General features: G+C 67.5%; 1 protein-coding gene and 1 non-coding gene across 4 annotated transcripts in view; both read right to left on the bottom strand.

Annotated features, from left to right (window-relative positions):
• Nucleotides 1–606: 606 nt before the first annotated feature.
• Nucleotides 607–722, bottom strand: LOC112547375 (U5 spliceosomal RNA). Its single transcript, XR_003091114.1, has one exon. It is a non-coding gene; the product is annotated as a U5 spliceosomal RNA (small nuclear RNA).
• Nucleotides 723–3,045: 2,323 nt separating this feature from the next.
• Nucleotides 3,046–18,180, bottom strand: part of PTCH2 (patched 2) — a 45,161-nt gene continuing 30,026 nt past the window's right edge. Inside the window, exons 7-24 of one of the 3 annotated variants that reach the window (XM_075935843.2) lie at nucleotides 16,947–17,068; nucleotides 16,354–16,501; nucleotides 15,675–15,806; nucleotides 15,441–15,596; nucleotides 14,676–14,768; nucleotides 14,319–14,444; nucleotides 13,866–13,984; nucleotides 13,152–13,539; nucleotides 12,405–12,717; nucleotides 10,849–10,991; nucleotides 10,573–10,753; nucleotides 9,758–10,041; nucleotides 8,505–8,642; nucleotides 8,287–8,429; nucleotides 7,893–7,992; nucleotides 7,245–7,502; nucleotides 6,599–7,030; nucleotides 3,046–5,203 (exon numbers count right to left, since the gene is read on the bottom strand). In XM_075935843.2, coding sequence (XP_075791958.2) covers nucleotides 6,599–7,030; nucleotides 7,245–7,502; nucleotides 7,893–7,992; nucleotides 8,287–8,429; nucleotides 8,505–8,642; nucleotides 9,758–10,041; nucleotides 10,573–10,753; nucleotides 10,849–10,991; nucleotides 12,405–12,717; nucleotides 13,152–13,539; nucleotides 13,866–13,984; nucleotides 14,319–14,444; nucleotides 14,676–14,768; nucleotides 15,441–15,596; nucleotides 15,675–15,806; nucleotides 16,354–16,501; nucleotides 16,947–17,068 — 3,276 coding nt within the window. In that variant the 3' untranslated portion in view covers nucleotides 3,046–5,203. Of the gene's footprint in view, nucleotides 5,204–6,598; nucleotides 7,031–7,244; nucleotides 7,503–7,892; nucleotides 7,993–8,286; nucleotides 8,430–8,504; nucleotides 8,643–9,757; nucleotides 10,042–10,572; nucleotides 10,754–10,848; nucleotides 10,992–12,404; nucleotides 12,723–13,151; nucleotides 13,540–13,865; nucleotides 13,985–14,318; nucleotides 14,445–14,675; nucleotides 14,769–15,440; nucleotides 15,597–15,674; nucleotides 15,807–16,353; nucleotides 16,502–16,946; nucleotides 17,069–18,180 lie in introns of those variants that run through there. The other 2 variants (XM_089780393.1, XM_089780394.1) reach the window with 2 other exon arrangements.

Raw genomic sequence — 18,180 nt, forward strand, 5'->3', positions numbered from 1 at the left:
CAGAGGATCCAGCCCGCCCCGCGGCAGCGAAGGCGGCGGCTTGTCCCCAGCCTCCAGCGCTGCAGCCTGCACCTGCGGCCCTTCTCGGTAGCCCGCCCGCTGGGATCGAGCCAGACCCCGGGACACCCGAGTGCGATTCTCCCCCGCCCGGGCCGGCTGGTGCTGCCCCCGGTTTGCTCGGGCTGTTTAAACACCTCAGTGTCCGCCCCTAGGAGCTTCCGCTCCCTAAAGGAGCCGGGTTCGTTCACAGCGCGGAACAGACCAGGAACAGAAACCCTGGCCCGGGGTCTAGCGCGGGGTTTGCAGCCCCCTCGTCTGGGAGCGTCACTGGAACCAGCCTCTGACACGTTCTGGAGAAGCCAAACCTGTTTTACTGGCCAGTTTTGCCATCGGCCCCGAACACCTTAGCACCCGCATTTGGCAAGGAATTAAAATACGTAACCCTTAGTACCAAGGCACTATTATCACATCACACAACACTGCTGACCGAATGGTACAGTACTGCAAACAGCCCCCGCAAACACTGTAACGAGCATGTTTGACTTGTAATGCTGCCATATTTATGTTGAATTTAGTATCAATTCTGATTTTTTCACACCATCAGGCAGCTTCACCGAAATGAAGCCTCAAAAAATTGGGTACAAACTCGTAAATGTTCCTCTCCACGGAAATCTTTAGTAAAAGGCGAAAGATTTATACGATTTGAAGAGAAACCGGAGTATGCACAAGCTGCCGCAGAGCCGCTGCCAGGACCAGTACGTTATCCTCTAAGGTTAGGGTGACTGTGCTGCTCACCTGCGGAACCCCTCGCTGTTAGGAGAAATGGACCTGGACCTTTTCAATCCGAGTTTCAAAATCAGAACCCGGGTCACTGGGAGCAAAGCCCGACTCTTGGAGGCAATCGCTTCACTGCTCGCAGTGCACTATGGGTAGGCAAATGTGTTTCTCAGCTGAGCCGACTGGATGTTTTTAGCTTTATGGTCTTTTTTTTTTTTTGCTGTTTCTTTCTGTATTACGCGAGCCGGTTCTTTGCGCTGTTGTCGGTGCTGTGTGTGTTTTCCCGGGGAAGGTCCTGTATGATCCACGTCCTTTGGGTTTTCCAATGGGTTTAGTTAGGGAAACCAATGGGTTTAGTGATAGAAATGGAGCCGTGTTAGTCTGGGGTAGCTGAAGCAAAATGCAGGACAATGTAGCACTTTAAAGACTAACAAGACGGTTTATTAGATGATGAGCTTTCGTGGGCCAGACCCACTTCCTCAGATCAAAATGGGTTTAATTAGGGTCAGGGGTAGCTGCGCGGCTCAGCACTGGCTGGCCCTTTGTCCAGCCCTGGGGGACCGAGCTGTGAGTTAATTTTTAGCATGCGCCAATCTCAGGACCGATGCCCACGGGGTACCCACGGGGGCACGGCTCCATCAGCCTGGGTTGTGGGTGGAAGGATCCCCCACCGAGCTCCGGCCCTCTGGGGCGGTGAGCGGCCTACGCCGAGGGGAGACGCGCAGCTGGTGGCAGGAGCGGAGCGCCCCGGCGGCGCAGCCATAGCGGTTTACGGGGAGGCCTTGGGGATGCCTCGTCCTAATGCGGCTCCCCACGTCCCCACCAGGTGGCGCTGCTGCCACAAAAAAGCCCCCGGGGCCGGTTTCTGCTCCAGGACTCTTGTGGCATCCTTCTCCCTGAGCAGCGCTGCGGGGGGGGGGATGACCGGGTGGGGGGGGGGGGTGTTTTCTTTCCAACCAGCCGGCTCCCCGGTCTGGGGTGCTACACGCGCCCCCTGCAGCCCTTCGCCATCACCCCAGTGCCCCAGCCGCTTCCTGCTCCTGGTCTTTCGCCTCCCAAGGCGCCTGCGAGGGAGGGAAGCGTTATTAGTCCCACTTCGTGGAGGGGAGCAGGGAGGCCCACAGAAGCCCGAGGCTAGCCAGGGGACCGCGCTGTGCATAGGGGCTCCCGGAGGGCAGGGCAGCAGTGGTCCCTAAGCGCCGCCCCGTAGTGACCCGGTCCAGCTGCCCCGCGCTGGGCAAAGGTGTCGGTGGTTCGCAGCGCTGCCTGCAGGGAGCGGTTCTGTACAATCCTCCGGCACCTCGGCACTAGTGACCGGAGCAAGTCCCAGTAGCGCTGGGGGGGGGGGGCGAGGCACGGGCCTCAGGCGGCAGGGCCAAGGACGGTGTGGGCCGGGGGGTGTGTGTGTTAAATTCCCCCACCTGTAGCGCTCATGGAGGCGTAAGCCCCGCTGCTGTGGGTCACCGCAGGGGAGCAGCCCCTTTAAAACAGCCTGGCTGTGTCTAGACTGGCAAGTCCAGCTGTCAACACTGGCCGCTTGAATTTCCGCAAGAACGCTGACTTCCTACTGTCTGAAATCAGTGCTTCTTGCAGAAATACTACGCTGCTCCCGTTCAGGCAAAAGGGCCAGTGTGGACAGCTCAGATTTGTTTTGCGCAAAAAAGCCTCGATGGCGAAAATGGTGATTGGGGCTTATTTGCGGAAAAGCGCATCCAGATGGGCAACAGACGCTTTTCCACAAAAAGTGCTTTTGCGGAAAAACGTCCGTGCCAATCTAGACGCTCTTTTCCGCAAATGCTTCTAATGGAAAAACTTTTCCGTTAAAAGCATTTGCGGAAAATCATACCAGTCTAGATGCAGCCCCAGTGTCCTTGTGTCTGCCCCCCACCTTGTGCTCCTCGATCCTCTGCAGTCTCCCCTCCCAGTAGCATCCCCGCTTTGTGCATGCACCCCCTGGCTCCATGGTGGGCCCTGCCCCACACCCGCCCCAACCATGCACAGGGCGCACATGAAGCCCTCTCATGCGTATGCGCTGTGTGCGTTCACAACCACCACCCCCAGCTGCACATTCATCCCCCGCTCTGGACGTGCGCACGCACACACACACACCGCCTCCCTCGCACCATGCCCGTGCTCACACAACCCTCGCTCCGTGCGTGCACACACACATGCTGCACACGCATTCACACTCTCCTGCTCCGTACGTGCGCACCTCCCCCCCCCGCTCTCCTGCCCCCCCAGACCAGACAAGAGCCAGCAGGCCGCGCAGGCGGGGATAGACAATATATATTTTACTCTTTAAAAATAAACCTTCCAGCCCGCTAAGGGCCTGTACAAACTACAAAAATAAACCTTTCTTCTTTGTAATATAAATAATTTATATGGCATGGCCGGCGGGAGCGGGGCCGCTTGGCGGCTGGGGGGCACCCCAGCCCCCCAGCACTGCCCCTGCTCTTCCACCAGCCAAACCCTGGCCCAAGGGGGGACATTTGCCCAGAAGCTGCCCCGCCGCCCAGCCAGCCCTGTCTTGCTGCACGGGGCCAATGGGAAAGCCCCCAGTGGTGCTGGAGGGGGCTCTGGGCCGGAGCGGGGGTTAAAGTGCCGGGTTATGGAGAGGCAAGCGCCTGCTTGAAGCCGCCAGTGATTCCACGCCGAAGACCTGGGAGCCCAGCTGGGCTCTGCCTGCCTCCGGCAGTGGCCTGGCTGCAGGATCGGGGCCTGGCAGGCAGGCCGGGGTCCTGTTCTTCAGAGGCTCCCTGATCTGGCTGCAACTGCACAAGCACGTGCGGGGGAGGGGGAGGGGGAGGGGGCAGTCGTGCAGAGTTGTGCGAGTGCGTGAGGGTGGGGGACTGTTTGGAATCCACCCCTCCCCCATCACTCAGCGTCTGTGGGGCAGCCCCAGGACCACCGGCCTCCCCTCAGCTCCCTTACACACCTGGGGCTGTAGGCCTTGGAGGGGCCTAAAGGGGGTAGCCCATCCCCCTGCAATTTGCCCCCCGTCAGCCACAGGAGGCTCCCTCACAGTACGGATTCACAAAGGAGGCTGGGTAGCACTGTCCCCACAGGGAAACTGAGGCAGGGAGGGTCATGGGCAGAGCTAGAAGGAGAACCCAGATGGCCCGAGGCCCAGGCCCCCTGCTACCCTGTCACTGGCCCCACTGGCAGCAGGGTTCAGGTGCTAGGCAGCGCACCCTTCCTAGTGACAAGGAGGGCACCATTCCCATCTCCCGGGGGGGGAGGCACCCCCCTCCAGGGGCCCTGCGCGATACCAGAGCTCAGGCACCTACAGCCGGGGAAGGCAATTCCCCCTCGCCCCAGAAGAGTGGGGAGGGTCCCCCCGGGGCCAGCTTCTCATCCCCTGCAAGGGGCAGTTGCTGTCCCCTGCCCCAGGCTCCTGGGCAGCACCATGATGAGGTGCTGGGGGTGGGGCATGCCTAATGCATCCACTACGTTCCCTGCTACACACGGGTGTGAGCGCAGGGACTGGAGTGAGGGACACTGGGGGGTGGGGGCACAGGAGTGGCTGGGGGTGCTCAGGGACAGGCAGCCAAGGCTGGGTGAGTGCAGGGGAGACTGGGGGCACAGTGGACAGCAAATGAGGCTTGGGGGTGCAGTGGGGTAGGTGATGTTGGAAAGGTGCAGGAGAGGGCAGGTGAGGCTGGGGGGGGCACAGGGAGGCAGGTGAGGCTGGGGGGCACAGGGGAGACTGGGGGGCAGGCGAGGCTGAGGGAGTTGGGGGGCCTGGCGAGGCTGGGGGCATAGGGTTGAAGAGAGACTGGGGGGCACAGGGAAGGCTGGGGGGGCAGGCAAGGCTGGAGGGCCCTAGGGGTACAGGGGAGACTGGGGGGCAGCCAAGGCTGAAGGGGCCTTGGGGGGGGGCACAGGAGACTGGGGGGTCCCAGGGAGGTGCCCGTGGGATTTCGAGTTCCTTTTCCCACACTCTCCATGCCATTCCCACAGTGCACACCTGCCTCCCCCCCACCCCCAACAACTGTTTCTGTGCCCGGGGGGAGGAAAAGACACCTGGTCTGGGGGGGGGGTGTTAAAACACAGAGCCCCTGGGCCAGCCCAGCCAGCCCCTTTACACACACCTTGCATAGAAACCTCCACTCAGCAAGTCAGCAGACGGCCCAGGCGTGCCCCTGCTGCCCTGCCCAGCCCAGCCCAGCCGTGCGGTCTCTGCCACGGGCAGGGCGCTGCCAGGCGGGTCCCAGCGCGGAGCAGTAATAATAAAATAATAATAATTAATCAGTGGGGAATAGCAGCACAATGCAGGGGCGATGGCGGCCCCCTCCCGGCGCAGGTCACAGTCCAGCCGGGCAGCGTCTCTTCTCCGCAGCCACACGCTGCCTGCGCCCGCAGCAGGGGAGCTGGAGCCAGACACGCGGCAGGTGCCTGCGAGGAACCACGGCGCCTCCCGGGCAACCTGCACAGACACACGGGAGCTAGGTTAGCTGGGTACCCTGGGCCCTGACGGCTCTTCCTGCAGCCCCGCCACCTGCCCAGGGGGTCGACCTGCTCTGTGGCCCGTGTGTTCATGGGCAGGCGTGCGCCCTGTGTGTGTCCCTGTCTGCAGGCGGGAGTGTCCCAGCCCTTGGGTACATGTGGACGTGCACGGTCCGTGGACGTGTGCGCGCTGTCGGGGGCGTCTACATTGCACCCGTCGCGTGAAACGAGCGTTGCAATTGGAGCTACACGACTAGCGTAGCTTATTTCGAGTTCATTGCGAACTCACCTGCTGTTCCGCAATGTTCCCTGCTCCTCGTGGAGTGAGGTTTGCTGGGCCAGCGGAACGGCGAGTCCCTGCCATTTCGGAATAACGGGTGCACTGTCAAGATGCGGAATAGCTATTTCGGGATACTGGAAGTACGCCGAAATAGCGCCGCAGTGTAGACGTAGCCTCTCTGTGCAGGTGGGTGTGCACGCTGCGTGTGTCCGCCTGCAGGCCTGAGTGCACAAAGCCTTTGGCTGCGTCTAGACTGGCAAGTTTTTCCGCAAAAGCAGCTGCTGGAAAAACTTGCCAGCTGTCTACATTGGGCATTTGCGGAAAATCATGCCAGTCTAGACGTAGCCTTTGGGTATTTGTGGACGTGCACAGTCTGTGTGCGGGCAGGCGTGCACCCTGCGCATGTCCTTGTGTGCAAGCCCCCTAGGAATGAGTGGATGTGCACAGTCTGTGTGAACTGTGGGTGTGTGAGAACATGCACCCTGCATGTGTCATTGTGTGCAAGCACATGTCCAAGCCCCCTGCGAATGAGCAGATGTGCACAATCCATGTATGTGTGTGCACTGTGTGTGAGCATGCACCCTGCATGTGTCCTTGTGTGTGAGCATGTGTGCAAGCCCCCTGGATATGAACGGATGTGCACAGTCTACGTACACTGTGTGTGTGTGTGTGTGTATGTGAGCGTGCACTGTGCGCGTGTCCTTGTGTGCAAACGTGTGCAAGCCCCCTGGGAATGAGCAGACGTGCACAATGCTCGTGCACAATGCTCGTGTCCTTGTGTGTGAGCACGTGCCTAAGACCCATGGGTATGAGCGGATGTGCACAGTCTGTGTACACTGTATGTGTGTGTGTGTGAGTGTACACTATGCTCGTGTCCTAGTGTGCGAGCATGTGCGCAAGCCCCCTGGGAATGGACGTGCACCATGCGTGTGCACACTGTGCATGCGTGTAGGGGTGCACGCACAGCTGCTGCTTGGGAATCCCCTTGTCCTGTGGCGTTGACCCCAGAGGCCGTGCTGGCCTACGAGGGGCCTGGCACGGCCTGGCAGGGGAGTGGTGAAAGTGCCCTCAGCACAGGGCTGTGCCCAGACTCACCTAGGGCCACGCGGAACCCCCTGCCCGTCCCAGGCGCTGGGGCGCAGCCGAGCCGGGGGCGCTGCAGGTAGGCGGGCCGGTCTCCTTGGGACAGTCTGACTCGCTGGCCTCGAAGCCCTGGTGGGTGTAGCCCTGGAGGGCGCCGGGCAGCAGGGGGTGCAGGGCCACCGTCACGGAGGCCGTGGCCGTCACCGTGGTGTAGCTGCCGCCGTAGGCAGGGAGGGCAGTCCGCAGGGGCCGGGGGCCTCGGCATGGGGCAGTCCTGGCTCCGGGGGGGCCAGGCGGGGGCAGTCTGTGCTGGGGCAAGTCCCTGAGGTCCGGGCAGGCCACCGGGGGTGGGAGGGAGTCGCTGGTGGGCAGGGGCTGGGCCCAGCTGGTGCTTTGTGGCTCCTTCCCTGGTGGCTCCTGGTTATCCTGGTAGGTTTTCACCACCTGTGCAGGGCAGACACACTCCTGAGTCCAGGGGGAAAGGCGGAGGGGGGTTGCTAATGGGGGGCAGCTGGAGGGGGAGGCTTGAGGACAAAAGCTGCCTTCCCCTCCCCTGGCGCACACAGCCAAGCCCTGGGGGCCAGCCCCACCCTGCCCCCTGCTCTGACCACTGCTGCACGCTCCCTTCCAGCAGGGGGGGGCTCCGGGCCACACTCACCGTGAGGCTGGGGCTTTTGCAGGCCTGCACCAGGCCCCGGAGTGGGGCGGGGGGCAGGATGTAGGCACCAGGGTCGTAGGGCTGGGCGTGGGCTGGCCCCGAGGCCGTGGTGCTCTCGGAGTAGTGCTCTGCGTCGGAGGAGGCCGCGAAGGCGCCGGGCCAGGCCGGGGGGTGCTGCAGGTAGAAGCTGTGATGGCTGATGGCCGGGGGGATGGGCTCTGGGGACGGCAGGCGGCTGCCATGCTCTGTCAGGCTGACCTGGAGGGTGAGACCGGAAGGTGACGGGGTTGCCCAGAGGGGACAGGGATCTCGGCTGGAGGGTGCCATCTGGGCCAGGACCAGCCCTTCTGAGCGGGCTTCAGCCTTGCACAGCGGCAGCTCTGGGAGATGCGCTCCCGTCCAACAACTCAACCGAGCGTTAACTCTGAACCCTAATGGTGGCCATTTGCACTTTCGTGCGGGTCGTTTCCCAACACACGTCTCACTCCCATGGGCTGGGGGGGCGGAGCCCCGTTTCCCTGCCCACGTCTCCCCCGGGCACTCAGCAAGGAAGAGGCAGGCTCGGGAAAGAAGCCAGGAGTCCTGGTGGCCATCTCGGAGCAGTAGGCTCCACTCCCTGCCAGGCCCATTGCGGTGGGGGGCTCTCACCTCGGCCGGGGGCCCGATGACGGACAGCAGGACGGGCAGCAGCACCAGGCCGTTCAGCAGGCCCAGCACGGTCAGGACGGTGAACACGGCGAAGAAATACCTGGCGGAGGAGACAGGGTGAGAGCAGCCCGGCGGCACCATGGGCATGGAGCATCCCAGCATGCTTTGCAAAGAGCAGCCACGCCCCCAGGCTCCCCCTTCCCGCTCTAACCCCCCCAGGCAGCGCCATAGCCCCACCCTGCCCAGCTCGGCCTGTGTGCCAGCCCCCCCTAACCCTCCAGCACACCCACGAGCCCCCGGCCACGTCCCCGTCACCCCAGGCCCCCCTGCAGGGCAGCGAGCCGGCCCAGGGCTGCCGCGGGCTCGGAGGGGCCGGGGCAGCCTGCGCTGGTACCTCAGGATGAAGTCGAACTCGGAGCCAGCCAGCATGAGCAGGCCCAGCAGCGTGGAGAGCGCCCCGTCCAGCACGGGCGCCAGCGTGTGCTCCAGCGCCAGGGCCGAGCGCAGCGTCCGGCTGCCCATGGCTGTCAGGAACCCCTGGGGCAGGACACAGGGCTCAGCGAGGGGCAGTGGGGGAGGGGCTGGGGGCGGGGCTCAGCGGCGCCGACTCACCAGGGCCACGTGGACGGTGAACTCGACGCCGATGCCCACCGAGGCGATGAGGATCACGGCCGGGATGGCGCTTAGCTTGATGCCCATCAGCCCCATGATCCCAAAGAGCTCGACCGTCATCATGGCCAGCACGGCCACCTGCGGAGCGTGGGCGGCGACAGAGAGTGAGGACTGCCCCACGGCCCCCATAGCACTGCCCCACGGCCCCCACAGCACTGCCCCGCTCCATGGCACTGCCCCACGGCCCCCATAGCACTGCCCCACGGCCCCCATAGCACTGCCCCACGGCTCCCAGTGCCCTGTCCCACTCCATGGCACTGCCCCACGGCCCCCAGTGCCCCACCCCACTCCACGGCACTGCCCCACGGCCCCCAGTGCCCCGCCCCACTCCATGGCACTGCCCCACGGCCCCCAGTGCCCCGCCCCACTCCATGGCACTGCCCCACTGCCCCCAGTGCCCCGCCCCACTCCATGGCACTGCCCCACGGCCCCCAGTGCCCCGCCCCACTCCATGGCACTGCCCCACTGCCCCCAGTGCCCCGCCCCACTCCATGGCACTGCCTCACGGCCCCCAGTGCCCCGCCCCACTCCATGGCACTGCCCCACTGCCCCCAGTGCCCCGCCCCACTCCATGGCACTGCCCCACGGCCCCCAGTGCCCCGCCCCACTCCATGGCACTGCCCCACGGCCCCCAGTGCCCCGCCCCACTCCATGGCACTGCCCCACGGCCCCCAGTGCCCCACCCCACTCCACGGCACTGCCCCACGGCCCCCAGTGCCCTGCCCCACTCCATGGCACTGCCCCACGGCCCCCAGTGCCCCGCCCCACTCCATGGCACTGCCCCACGCCCCCCACGGCACTGCCCCACGGCCCCCAGTGCCTTGCCCCACTCCATGGCACTGCCCCACAGCCCCCAGTGTCCCACCCCACTCCACAGAACTGCCCCACTGCCCACACTGCACCACCCCACTCCACGGCACTGCCACACTGCTCCCACTGCACCACCTCACCGCAGTGCCCCATCCCACCCCACAGCCACACTGCACCACCCCAGTGCCCCACTTCACTGCCGCCACTGCACTACCCCACTCTCCCCACTGCAGTGCCCCACTGTCCTCCCTCCACAGCACTGCCCCCGTGGCACTGCCCCATTGCACCCACCCCTCTTGGCCAGAGGGAAAAGCGGTGGCATTGGTAGAGCCCCGGGGCACTTCCTGCCCAGGCCCATCCCCACGGCGCCGGGGCGCACTCACGATGATGCCGGCGGTCCAGGGGTTGAGCAGCAGGGCGGCGCACACCAGGAAGGTGCAGGCCAGCACGATGCTGACGGCCAGCAGGAACCAGTGCCGCAGGCCGATGTACTGCTCCCAGAAGAGGAAGGGGTAGCCGCTGGGGTAGCTGGGCACGCCGCGCTCCCGGGCCGCCTCCTCGCACACGGCCCGCACGCTCTCGATGGCCTCCACAAAGTCCGAGGTCTGGCGCAGGCCGCTCAGGTAGAAGGGAAACTGGGCAAACTCCAGGGGCTGCGCTGCAGGGACTGGGGGGAGGGGCAGGGAGGGTCAGGCAGGGGCCCCCCGAGACTGCCCCTTCCCCCTGCCATGCTGGGGGCCTGCCAGCCCCGGGGTGGAGGCAGCGCTGTAGACCCCCCCAGAATGGGGGCTCCATGCAGAGTGCCAGCACATCTGTGTGGGGCACGCTAGTGTGCGGGAGGCTGCCCGACGCAACCCCGTGTGCTGTCCTGGCGCATGGGCTGTGCCTGGAGTGTCCCCGCGTGGCGCCCTGGGGCGTGGGCTGTGCCTGGCGTGGTGCCCTGGGGCGTGGGCTGCGCCTGGCGTGGTGCCCTGAGACGTGGGCTGTGCCTAGCGTGGTGCCCTGGTGCGTGGGCTGCGCCTGGCATGTCCCCGCATGGCGCCCCGGGGCATGGGCTGTGGCCGGCGCGACCCCGCGTGGCGCCCCGGGGCGTGGGCTGTGGCCGGCGCGACCCCGCGTGGCGCCCCAGGGCGTGGGCTGTGCCCGGGCTGTGCGTGCCCACAAGTACCCACCCAGGCGCGCCCGCGGCTGCACTCACTTCGCAGGTTCTCGCCGGTGGCGTCGTACTTGTCGTGGACCCACTCGGGCGGCGGGGGGTAGAAGTTGGCCTGGGAGGCGGCGACGCCCAGCGGGTCGTTGCTGGCCCACACGGTCAGGCAGATGTAGAAGGTCTCCGGGGGGATGAGGCCGTTGTCGTCCACCAGGCGCCGCGTGGGGAGCTGCGGGGAGCAGACCCGGTGAGGCAGTGGCCAGGCCAGCACGGAGCCCGGGGCAGGGCCAGGCTGGGCGCAGGGCCAGGCCCGGGTCGGCTCACCTGGTCATAGTTGAACGGCTCCGTCTGGTCGCCCGTCTGGACGAGCAGCTTGTAGGCCAGCGCCCCGTCCTCCGAGCCGTTGCGGTAGCTGTGGCGGGTGATGCGCCCGGCCTGCCACTCCCTGTCGAAGGCGGCCTGCAGGCCTGGGCACAGCGCAGGGTTACTGGGGTGAGGAAACAGGCCAGCCGCTGCCGGGCTCCGGGGCAGCACTGCACCCCCCCCCCCCACTGCTCAGTGAGCGGACGAGGCCCTCAGCCCAAAGCCACGGTGGGGCTGGAGCACCGGGGGGTAGGGCAGGCAGAGGGCCCGTGTGCAAGAGAACATGCAGCACCACGCTGTGGCCATTGGCAGAGAGTTCGTGGGTGCACACAGAGCGGGGGGAGCACGGGGAAGACGAGAGCATGGGGCAGTAGGGGGAGATGCTACTCCCGTGTGTAGGGCAGGTGGGGCGGGCGGGGGAGCACGGGGCGGGCGGGGGAGCACAGGGCAGTAGGGGGAGACACACAGGGTGGGCGGGGGAGCACGGGGCGGGCGGGGGAGGACAGGGCAGTAGGGGGAGACACACAGGGTGGGCGGGGGAGCACGGGGCGGGCGGGGGAGGACAGGGCAGTAGGGGGAGACACACAGGGTGGGCGGGGGAGCACGGGGCGGGCGGGGGAGCAAGGATGAGCGGGGGAGACACAGGCAGGTGGGGTGGGTGGGGGAGCACAGGGCAGTAGGGGGAGACACACAGGGTAGGTGTGGCGGGTGGGGGAGCCTGGGGCAGAGAAGGAGAGACACACGGGGTGGGCAGGGGAAACAGGCAGGTGGGGCGGGCAGGGAAGCGTGGGGCAGGCGGGGGAGACACACAGGGTGGGTGTGGTGGGTGGGGGAGCGCAGGGCAGTAGGCGGAGACACAGGGTGGGTGGGGGAACATGGGGCAGGCGGGGGAGACACACAGGGTGGGTGTGGTGGGTGGGGGAGCGCAGGGCAGTAGGCGGAGACACAGGGTGGGTGGGGGAACATGGGGCAGGCGGGGGAGACACACAGGGTGGGTGTGGTGGGTGGGGGAGCGCAGGGCGGTAGGGGGAGACACAGGGTGGGCGGGGGAACATGGGGCAGGCGGGGGAGACACACAGGGTGGGTGTGGTGGGTGGGGGAGCGCAGGGCAGTAGGGGGAGACACAGGGTGGGCGGGGGAACATGGGGCAGGCGGGGGAGACACACAGGGTGGGTGTGGTGGGTGGGGGAGCGCAGGGCAGTAGGGGGAGACACAGGGTGGGCGGGGGAACATGGGGCAGGCGGGGGAGACACACAGGGTGGGTGTGGTGGGTGGGGGAGCGCAGGGCAGTAGGGGGAGACACAGGGTGGGCGGGGGAACATGGGGCAGGCGGGGGAGACACACAGGGTGGGTGTGGTGGGTGGGGGAGCGCAGGGCAGTAGGGGGAGACACACAGGGCAGGCGGGGCGGGTGGGGGAGCACAGGGCAGTAGGGGAAGACACACAGGGCGGGCGAGGGAGACACACGGGGCAGGAGGGGCAGGCGGGGGAGCCAAGCAGGGTGGGCGGGGCCCTCACCTCGCAGCCAGTCCCGGAAGTAGTGCAGCCACATCTTGGGCGGCTGGCGGGCCTGGTCGCGCACCACGTGCGGCAGGGCGCCCAGGGCCCGGTGCAGGCCGTACAGCGCCTCCTGCGCGCTGGGGTAGTGGAAGCCGGCCTGGGTGGCCACGGCGACGTGGTAGAAGGAGAAGTACTTGGCCTGGGCGGCGATGAAGGCGTGCTCCTTGGTGCCCCGCGGCACGATGTCCGTCAGGTACAGCCCGTCGTGCACCAGCGTGGTGCCGTACAGGCTGAGCCCCAGCAGCGCCAGGAACAGCAGCACCACGATGCCCTGGGGACGGGGAGCCCGTCAGGCCGTGCCCGGCAGCCCCCCCCCCCACCCAGCCCCCCGTGCAGCCGGGTCTCGCGCAGCATGGCTGCCCCAGGCCTGTGGCTGGAATGAGAGACGCCCCTTCCACCACCAAACGGGCCTGGGCCACGGCCCCCCGGGCTCCACCCCATCACCCCTGCCTGGGAGCAGTGGGCACCCAGCCCCCCAAGCCAAGGAGTCCCCAGGCACCCCCACCAGCACCAAGGAATCTTCCCGGCCACCCAGCTCCCCCCACACGACAGGGAGCCCCCCAGCCACCCCCCCACACAACAGGGAGCCCCCCAGCCACCCCCCACACACAACAGGGAGCTCCCCGCCCCCGCACTGTAATTCACTCTCTAGGGAGCTGGGAGTGTCCAGGCGCCGGGGGCTCTGCCGGGGGCCCACTCCCATACCTTGGTCTGGGTTTGCAGGAGGAGGGGGGCATACTTCTCCCTGGCGAAGTCGGCCAGGTTCCAGCGGCAGAGGGGCAGCGGCGCGCACTCCCGGGCCCCCTTGGGCCCGTCTAGCTGGGCCAGCAGGTCGCGGGTGGAGCTGGCCGGGGCGAAGAGCTGGGAGCCCAGCGGGTCGGCGGGCACGGTGCAGACCTGGGCGGTGGGCGGCAGGATGGTGACGACGTGGCGGCCCGCGGGGTCGCAGCGGGCGAAGGCCTGCACCGTGGTGGTGATCTGGGTGCTGGTGGCCACGGCCGGGTGCCCGTAGGGCGAGGGGTGGCAGGCGTGGTTGTCGTTGGCATCGGTCAGCTCCTGCGGCTGGATCTGGATGACGCGGGAGGAGCATGGGCTGGGGGAGGGGCCGGGGGATGTTTAGAGAGCGGTCGTGGGCACCGGCCCCCCAGCTCCCCCCGGCTCCCCCCAGCCCAGGCACGGCTGCCTGCCGGTCACCGCACCCACACTGGGCGCAGCCCAGCCCCTCCCTGCTGGGCGAGAGCACCCTGGAATGAGCCCTCCTGGCCGGCCCGGAAAGTCACCCAGCTGGGCTTGAGGAGGGGAGCCTGTCCCGGGGGCCACGTCTCCGAGCCCCTGCCCAGCCGCCCGCAGTGGGCTCCGCCGCCCACCTCAGCCTGGCCCTGCGGCCTGGCCCGGCTCCCCACCGGCGGGGCACCGCACCTGTAGAAGCAGCACAAGACGTCCAGCCGCTGGTCCTGGCGCCGGTGCAGGTCCAGGCTCAGGATGGCCGGGAAGACGAGCAGCACCATGGCGAAGTTAAACACCACCACCACGGCCGCCTGCCGGGGCACGGGGCAGGGCTCAGGCCACAGGGCTCAGGGGTCAAGCCCTGCTCCCCGCCCTGCCCGGGAACCAGAGGCAGCGTGTCCCACGGGCCCACGCCCGGAGCGTGTGTCCGCCCCAGTGATCCCCCGTGAGGCGTGGACAGGGTGACCCCCAGGGATTCCCCCAGGCATTGGAAGCCATATCTGCAGGGAGAAGTTGGGCTGGGTGGAAGGGGGGTGTACCTGCAGGGAGAAGGGGGAGGGGGGTGTACCTGCAGGGAGAAGGTGGGGGGGGCGTACCTGCAGGGAGAAGGGGGGGTGTACCTGCAGGGAGAAGGGGGGGGTATACCTGCAGGGAGAAGGCGCGCAGGGCGGGGATGGGCACCAGGGCGGCCATGAAGAAGGCGATCATGTTGCTGATGGAGGTGAGGGCCACACTGGTCCCTGTGCGCCTCAGGCACTCACCCGTCCGCTCCTGTTGGGAAAACCAAGAGGGTGGGTCACCCAGCACCGCGCGCTCGATCCCCCCCCGATGGGTCACCCAGCACTGCGCGCTCGATCCCCCCTGATGGGTCACCCAGCACTGCGCGCTCAATCCCCCCCGATGGGTCACCCAGCACCGCACGCCTGATCCCCCCCGATGGGTCACCCAGCGCCAAGTGCCCTATTCCCCCCCCGATGGGTCACGCAGGCGGGGTGGCCTCACCTTGAAGGGGACGTGCTGGCTGGTCTCGGTGAAGGCGTGAGCCAGGAGGAACATATCGTCCACCCCGATGCCCAGAGCCAGGAACGGCAGCACCTGAGGGGAGAGAAACCAGCCTCAGCACCCGCATCCGGCTGCCGGCACGGCCGCTCCCCACGCCCACCGGAGCACCCCACCTCCAACGGCAGCAGCTATTGTCCGGCCCCCGTTCCCCACCCCGAGAACCCACCATTCCATGGAATGGGGCAGGGCTGCCCAGGAGCAACCGGCACAGGCTGGGGCACAGGGCCCCCCATCTGCCTGCCCCCATGGGCAACGTGTGCCCCCTCACCCTGCTGAGATGCTGAACCCAGCCCTGCTGCCTGCAGCACTGCGCCTCCTAGTGGCGCACTGCAGGGTCAGCCCTGTGTGCCGGGGGAGAGAGCGCCCCCTGCCTCACCGCCCACAGTACAGCGCCCCCTAGTGGCGCACTGCGGGGTCAGCCCTGCATGCCAGGGGAGAGAGCGCCTCCTGCCTCACTGCCCACAGTACAGCGCCCCCTAGCAGCACACTGCGGGGCAGCACTGAATGCCAGGGGAGAGCGCCCCCTGCCCCGCAGCACAGCGCCCCCTAGCGCTGCACCGGGCCAGCCCTGATGGCAAGGGCTGAGTGCCCACGTGACCCCTGCCGTCTCCATCCCGCTGCAGAGCGGGTGAGAAGGGCAGCCCTGTGCAGGAGGGCGAGCTCGGCCGGCCAGATCTCCCCGGGCTCCGCCCTGGCGTGCGGTACCTGGGTGGTGGCTGCGTTGAAGGAGATCCCCAGCAGGGAGCAGAGCCCGAGTCCTGACGCCACGGAGAGAGCCACCAGCAGGACACCAGCCAGGCCCACGGCCCCCTGGGATTTGGAGCAGTCCCAGCGCAGCATGGTCACGCAGGCGTATGCCAGCTGGAAGCAGAGCACGGGGTAGGGTTATGGGGGCGGGGCCATCCGGGGCAGGGCCCAGCAGCGAGGGAGGGGACGTACCATCAGGAGGTAGCCCCCGGCCACGCGGATGGTGCTCACGTCCGAGAAGGACTTCATGATGTCGCTGAGCGTGGTGGTGGAGAAAGCGTGGATGCGCTGGGAGCTGTTCTGCGGGAGGGAGTCCTGCGCCAGCTGGGGAGAGACGGGGCCTCAGAGGCGGTCGGACGGCACCGCGCCTGGGACAGCCCTACAGACAGCCTGCCACGCCCCTCGGCCCCTCCCAAAGGGCATCCCTCGGCCTCTCCCAAAGGGCATCCCTTGGCCTCTCCCAAAGGGCATCCCTCGGCCCCTCCCAAAGGGCATCCCTTGGCCTCTCCCAAAGGGCATCCCTCGGCCCCTCCCAAAGGGCATCCCTCGGCCCCTCCTAAAGGGCACCCTGCCCCAGGCCACGCCGTGCCACGCCCCTCGGCCCCTCCCAAAGGGCATCCCTTGGCCTCTCCCAAAGGGCATCCCTCGGCCCCTCCCAAAGGGCACCCTGCCCCAGGCCGCGCTGAGCCACACCCCTCCTGGCAGGCAGCCCGACCCTCATGCCCTTCTCAGCAGACTGCCCTCCCTCCCCCACCACACCCCTCCCAGCTGGCAGTTTGCCCTCCACACACCCCCACCCCGGCCCCGCTCACCCCCCAGAGCCTCCACACTCCCCCCGTCCCACTGCTGCTGAGCCCCCCCATCCGCCTACCTCCACAAACTCCCTCTGCCAGGCCTCCAGGATGGCGGCTGCCTTGGCCTCGCTCCAGCCTATGTCCTGCGTCTCGTAGTTGTCCTTGAAGTGCTCGTAGAGCTGCCGGGGGCTCATGAGCAGGAACATGCTCTGCAGGGCCTCCGCGCTGCCGGGACAGGACACACCTATGGGACCAGCCACGGGACCCCTAGTGCCCCACGGAGCACTCCAGCTGGGGAGCCAGCCCCACCGCAGCCAGCCCCGCCCCCCAGTGCAGTCCAGGGGCACTCTGGCGCAGAGGGCTGCTCCTAGCAGGTGGGCGCAGGGCACAGACCAGGGCGGGCCTGGCCCAGCACCCGGCCAGGCAGAAACCGGCCAGCCACACGTGGCTCGTGGTCTGGTCTCTGCTCTGTGTTCCCAGGCAGGGTGACCAGCGCCAGGCTCTGGGGCAGGAGACCCAGCCTGGGAGGCAAGCTGAGCCCTCCAAGTAGCTGTGGGGCAGGGGAGACCTGGGAGCCCCTTCCCCTCTGCCCCAGCTCGGGCCGATGCCGGCGTGTGGGCCCCTCCGTGGGAGCGCGTCCGGCCCAGGCCTCGCCCCCGCCCCCGCTCACCTCAGCAGCCTGCCCTGCGCGTCCTTGGTGGTGCCGCCCAGGATCAGCTCCTCCTGCCAGTGCATGAATTTGCGGGAGAAGCCGTGGCAGCCCCCGGTCAGCTCCGCAGGGATGTCGGGCTCCTGCGGGGGGCAGCGGGTGGGGGGCTGAGCACGTGCACAGGAGCCAGGGAAGCCGGGATCACCCCGCCGAGAGGGTGGGAAAGGGGCCGGCTGCGCTCACAGCCGCATGGGCGTCCCCAGAGCAGAGTCACCACCCGCTCCAGTTGCCGGGGCCGCAGGCAGGAGCTGAGGCAGAGTCCGGGCTGTTTGCTAAGGCAATTGCTTGTCTGGACCCTGGTGCCCTGCCCACGGGGCCCTCAACCTCCGCTCTGCCCAGGCCATCCTGAGCCTGGCATCCCCGTGAGGCCCTGCCCGCGGGGGGCGCGGCGTTCGCTGACTGCCCCCCACCGTGGCCCTGCTGCCCAGCCCACGCTCCCGAACCCCACCTGCTCCGGGACGCCTGCCGAGGAGACCCGCCCGCCGGGCTGCCTGTGCCCCATGCCAGCCCGCGTTGGCTCGCTGCCTGCCTGCTGGGCACCACTCTGCAGCCGCCACGAGCCGCCCAGCACGGCTCCAAGCGGGACCCGCCCTTGCGGATTCGGCACTTTGCTCTGCTGGGGGAGTGACGCCGCTGACCTTGTGAGCCCCTCGCCCGCTCAGGATGGGGGCTGGAGCCCGGGGGCTCCTCCCAAACCCGGCCCTCGGCAGCCACGGGCACCCGCGCTCTCTGTAGGGCAGCCCAGCCTGAGCGCAGCTGGCAGCAGAGGGAGCCCTGCAGGGCAGGGAGCTGGGGGTCCCTTTGCTCTCTGGTTAGCTTGGGGGCCTCGGGGCCCATTGCAAAGGGGCGGCATGGCCCCGACAGACATGCAAAGGGCGGGGGGACGTGGCGCCGAGGCCGGAGCAGAGACGTTCCCGGTTCTTCCAGCTGGGCTGGCGCTGCAGCCCAGTGCCCCAGGGCCGGCATGGCATGTCTGACACATGCAGCCGGCTCCCCCATGCCTGGCCACTGGCCGGCGCCAGCAGGAACCCTGGCGAGGGGCTGGCCCCCATTTCCACATGAGCGAGGCCCCATGCAGCGTCCAGCGGAGCCCAGGGACACCCAGAGCTCAGGCAGCCAGACGCACGCACAAGCAGTCAAAGGCTCAGATGCAGGCATGTGCACACAGACCCACAGATGGGACACCCCCCCATCA

The sequence above is a fragment of the Pelodiscus sinensis genome, chromosome 9 (assembly GCF_052426305.1).
Source record: "Pelodiscus sinensis isolate ZL-2025 chromosome 9, ASM5242630v1, whole genome shotgun sequence".
Taxonomy (NCBI): Eukaryota; Metazoa; Chordata; order Testudines; family Trionychidae; genus Pelodiscus; species Pelodiscus sinensis.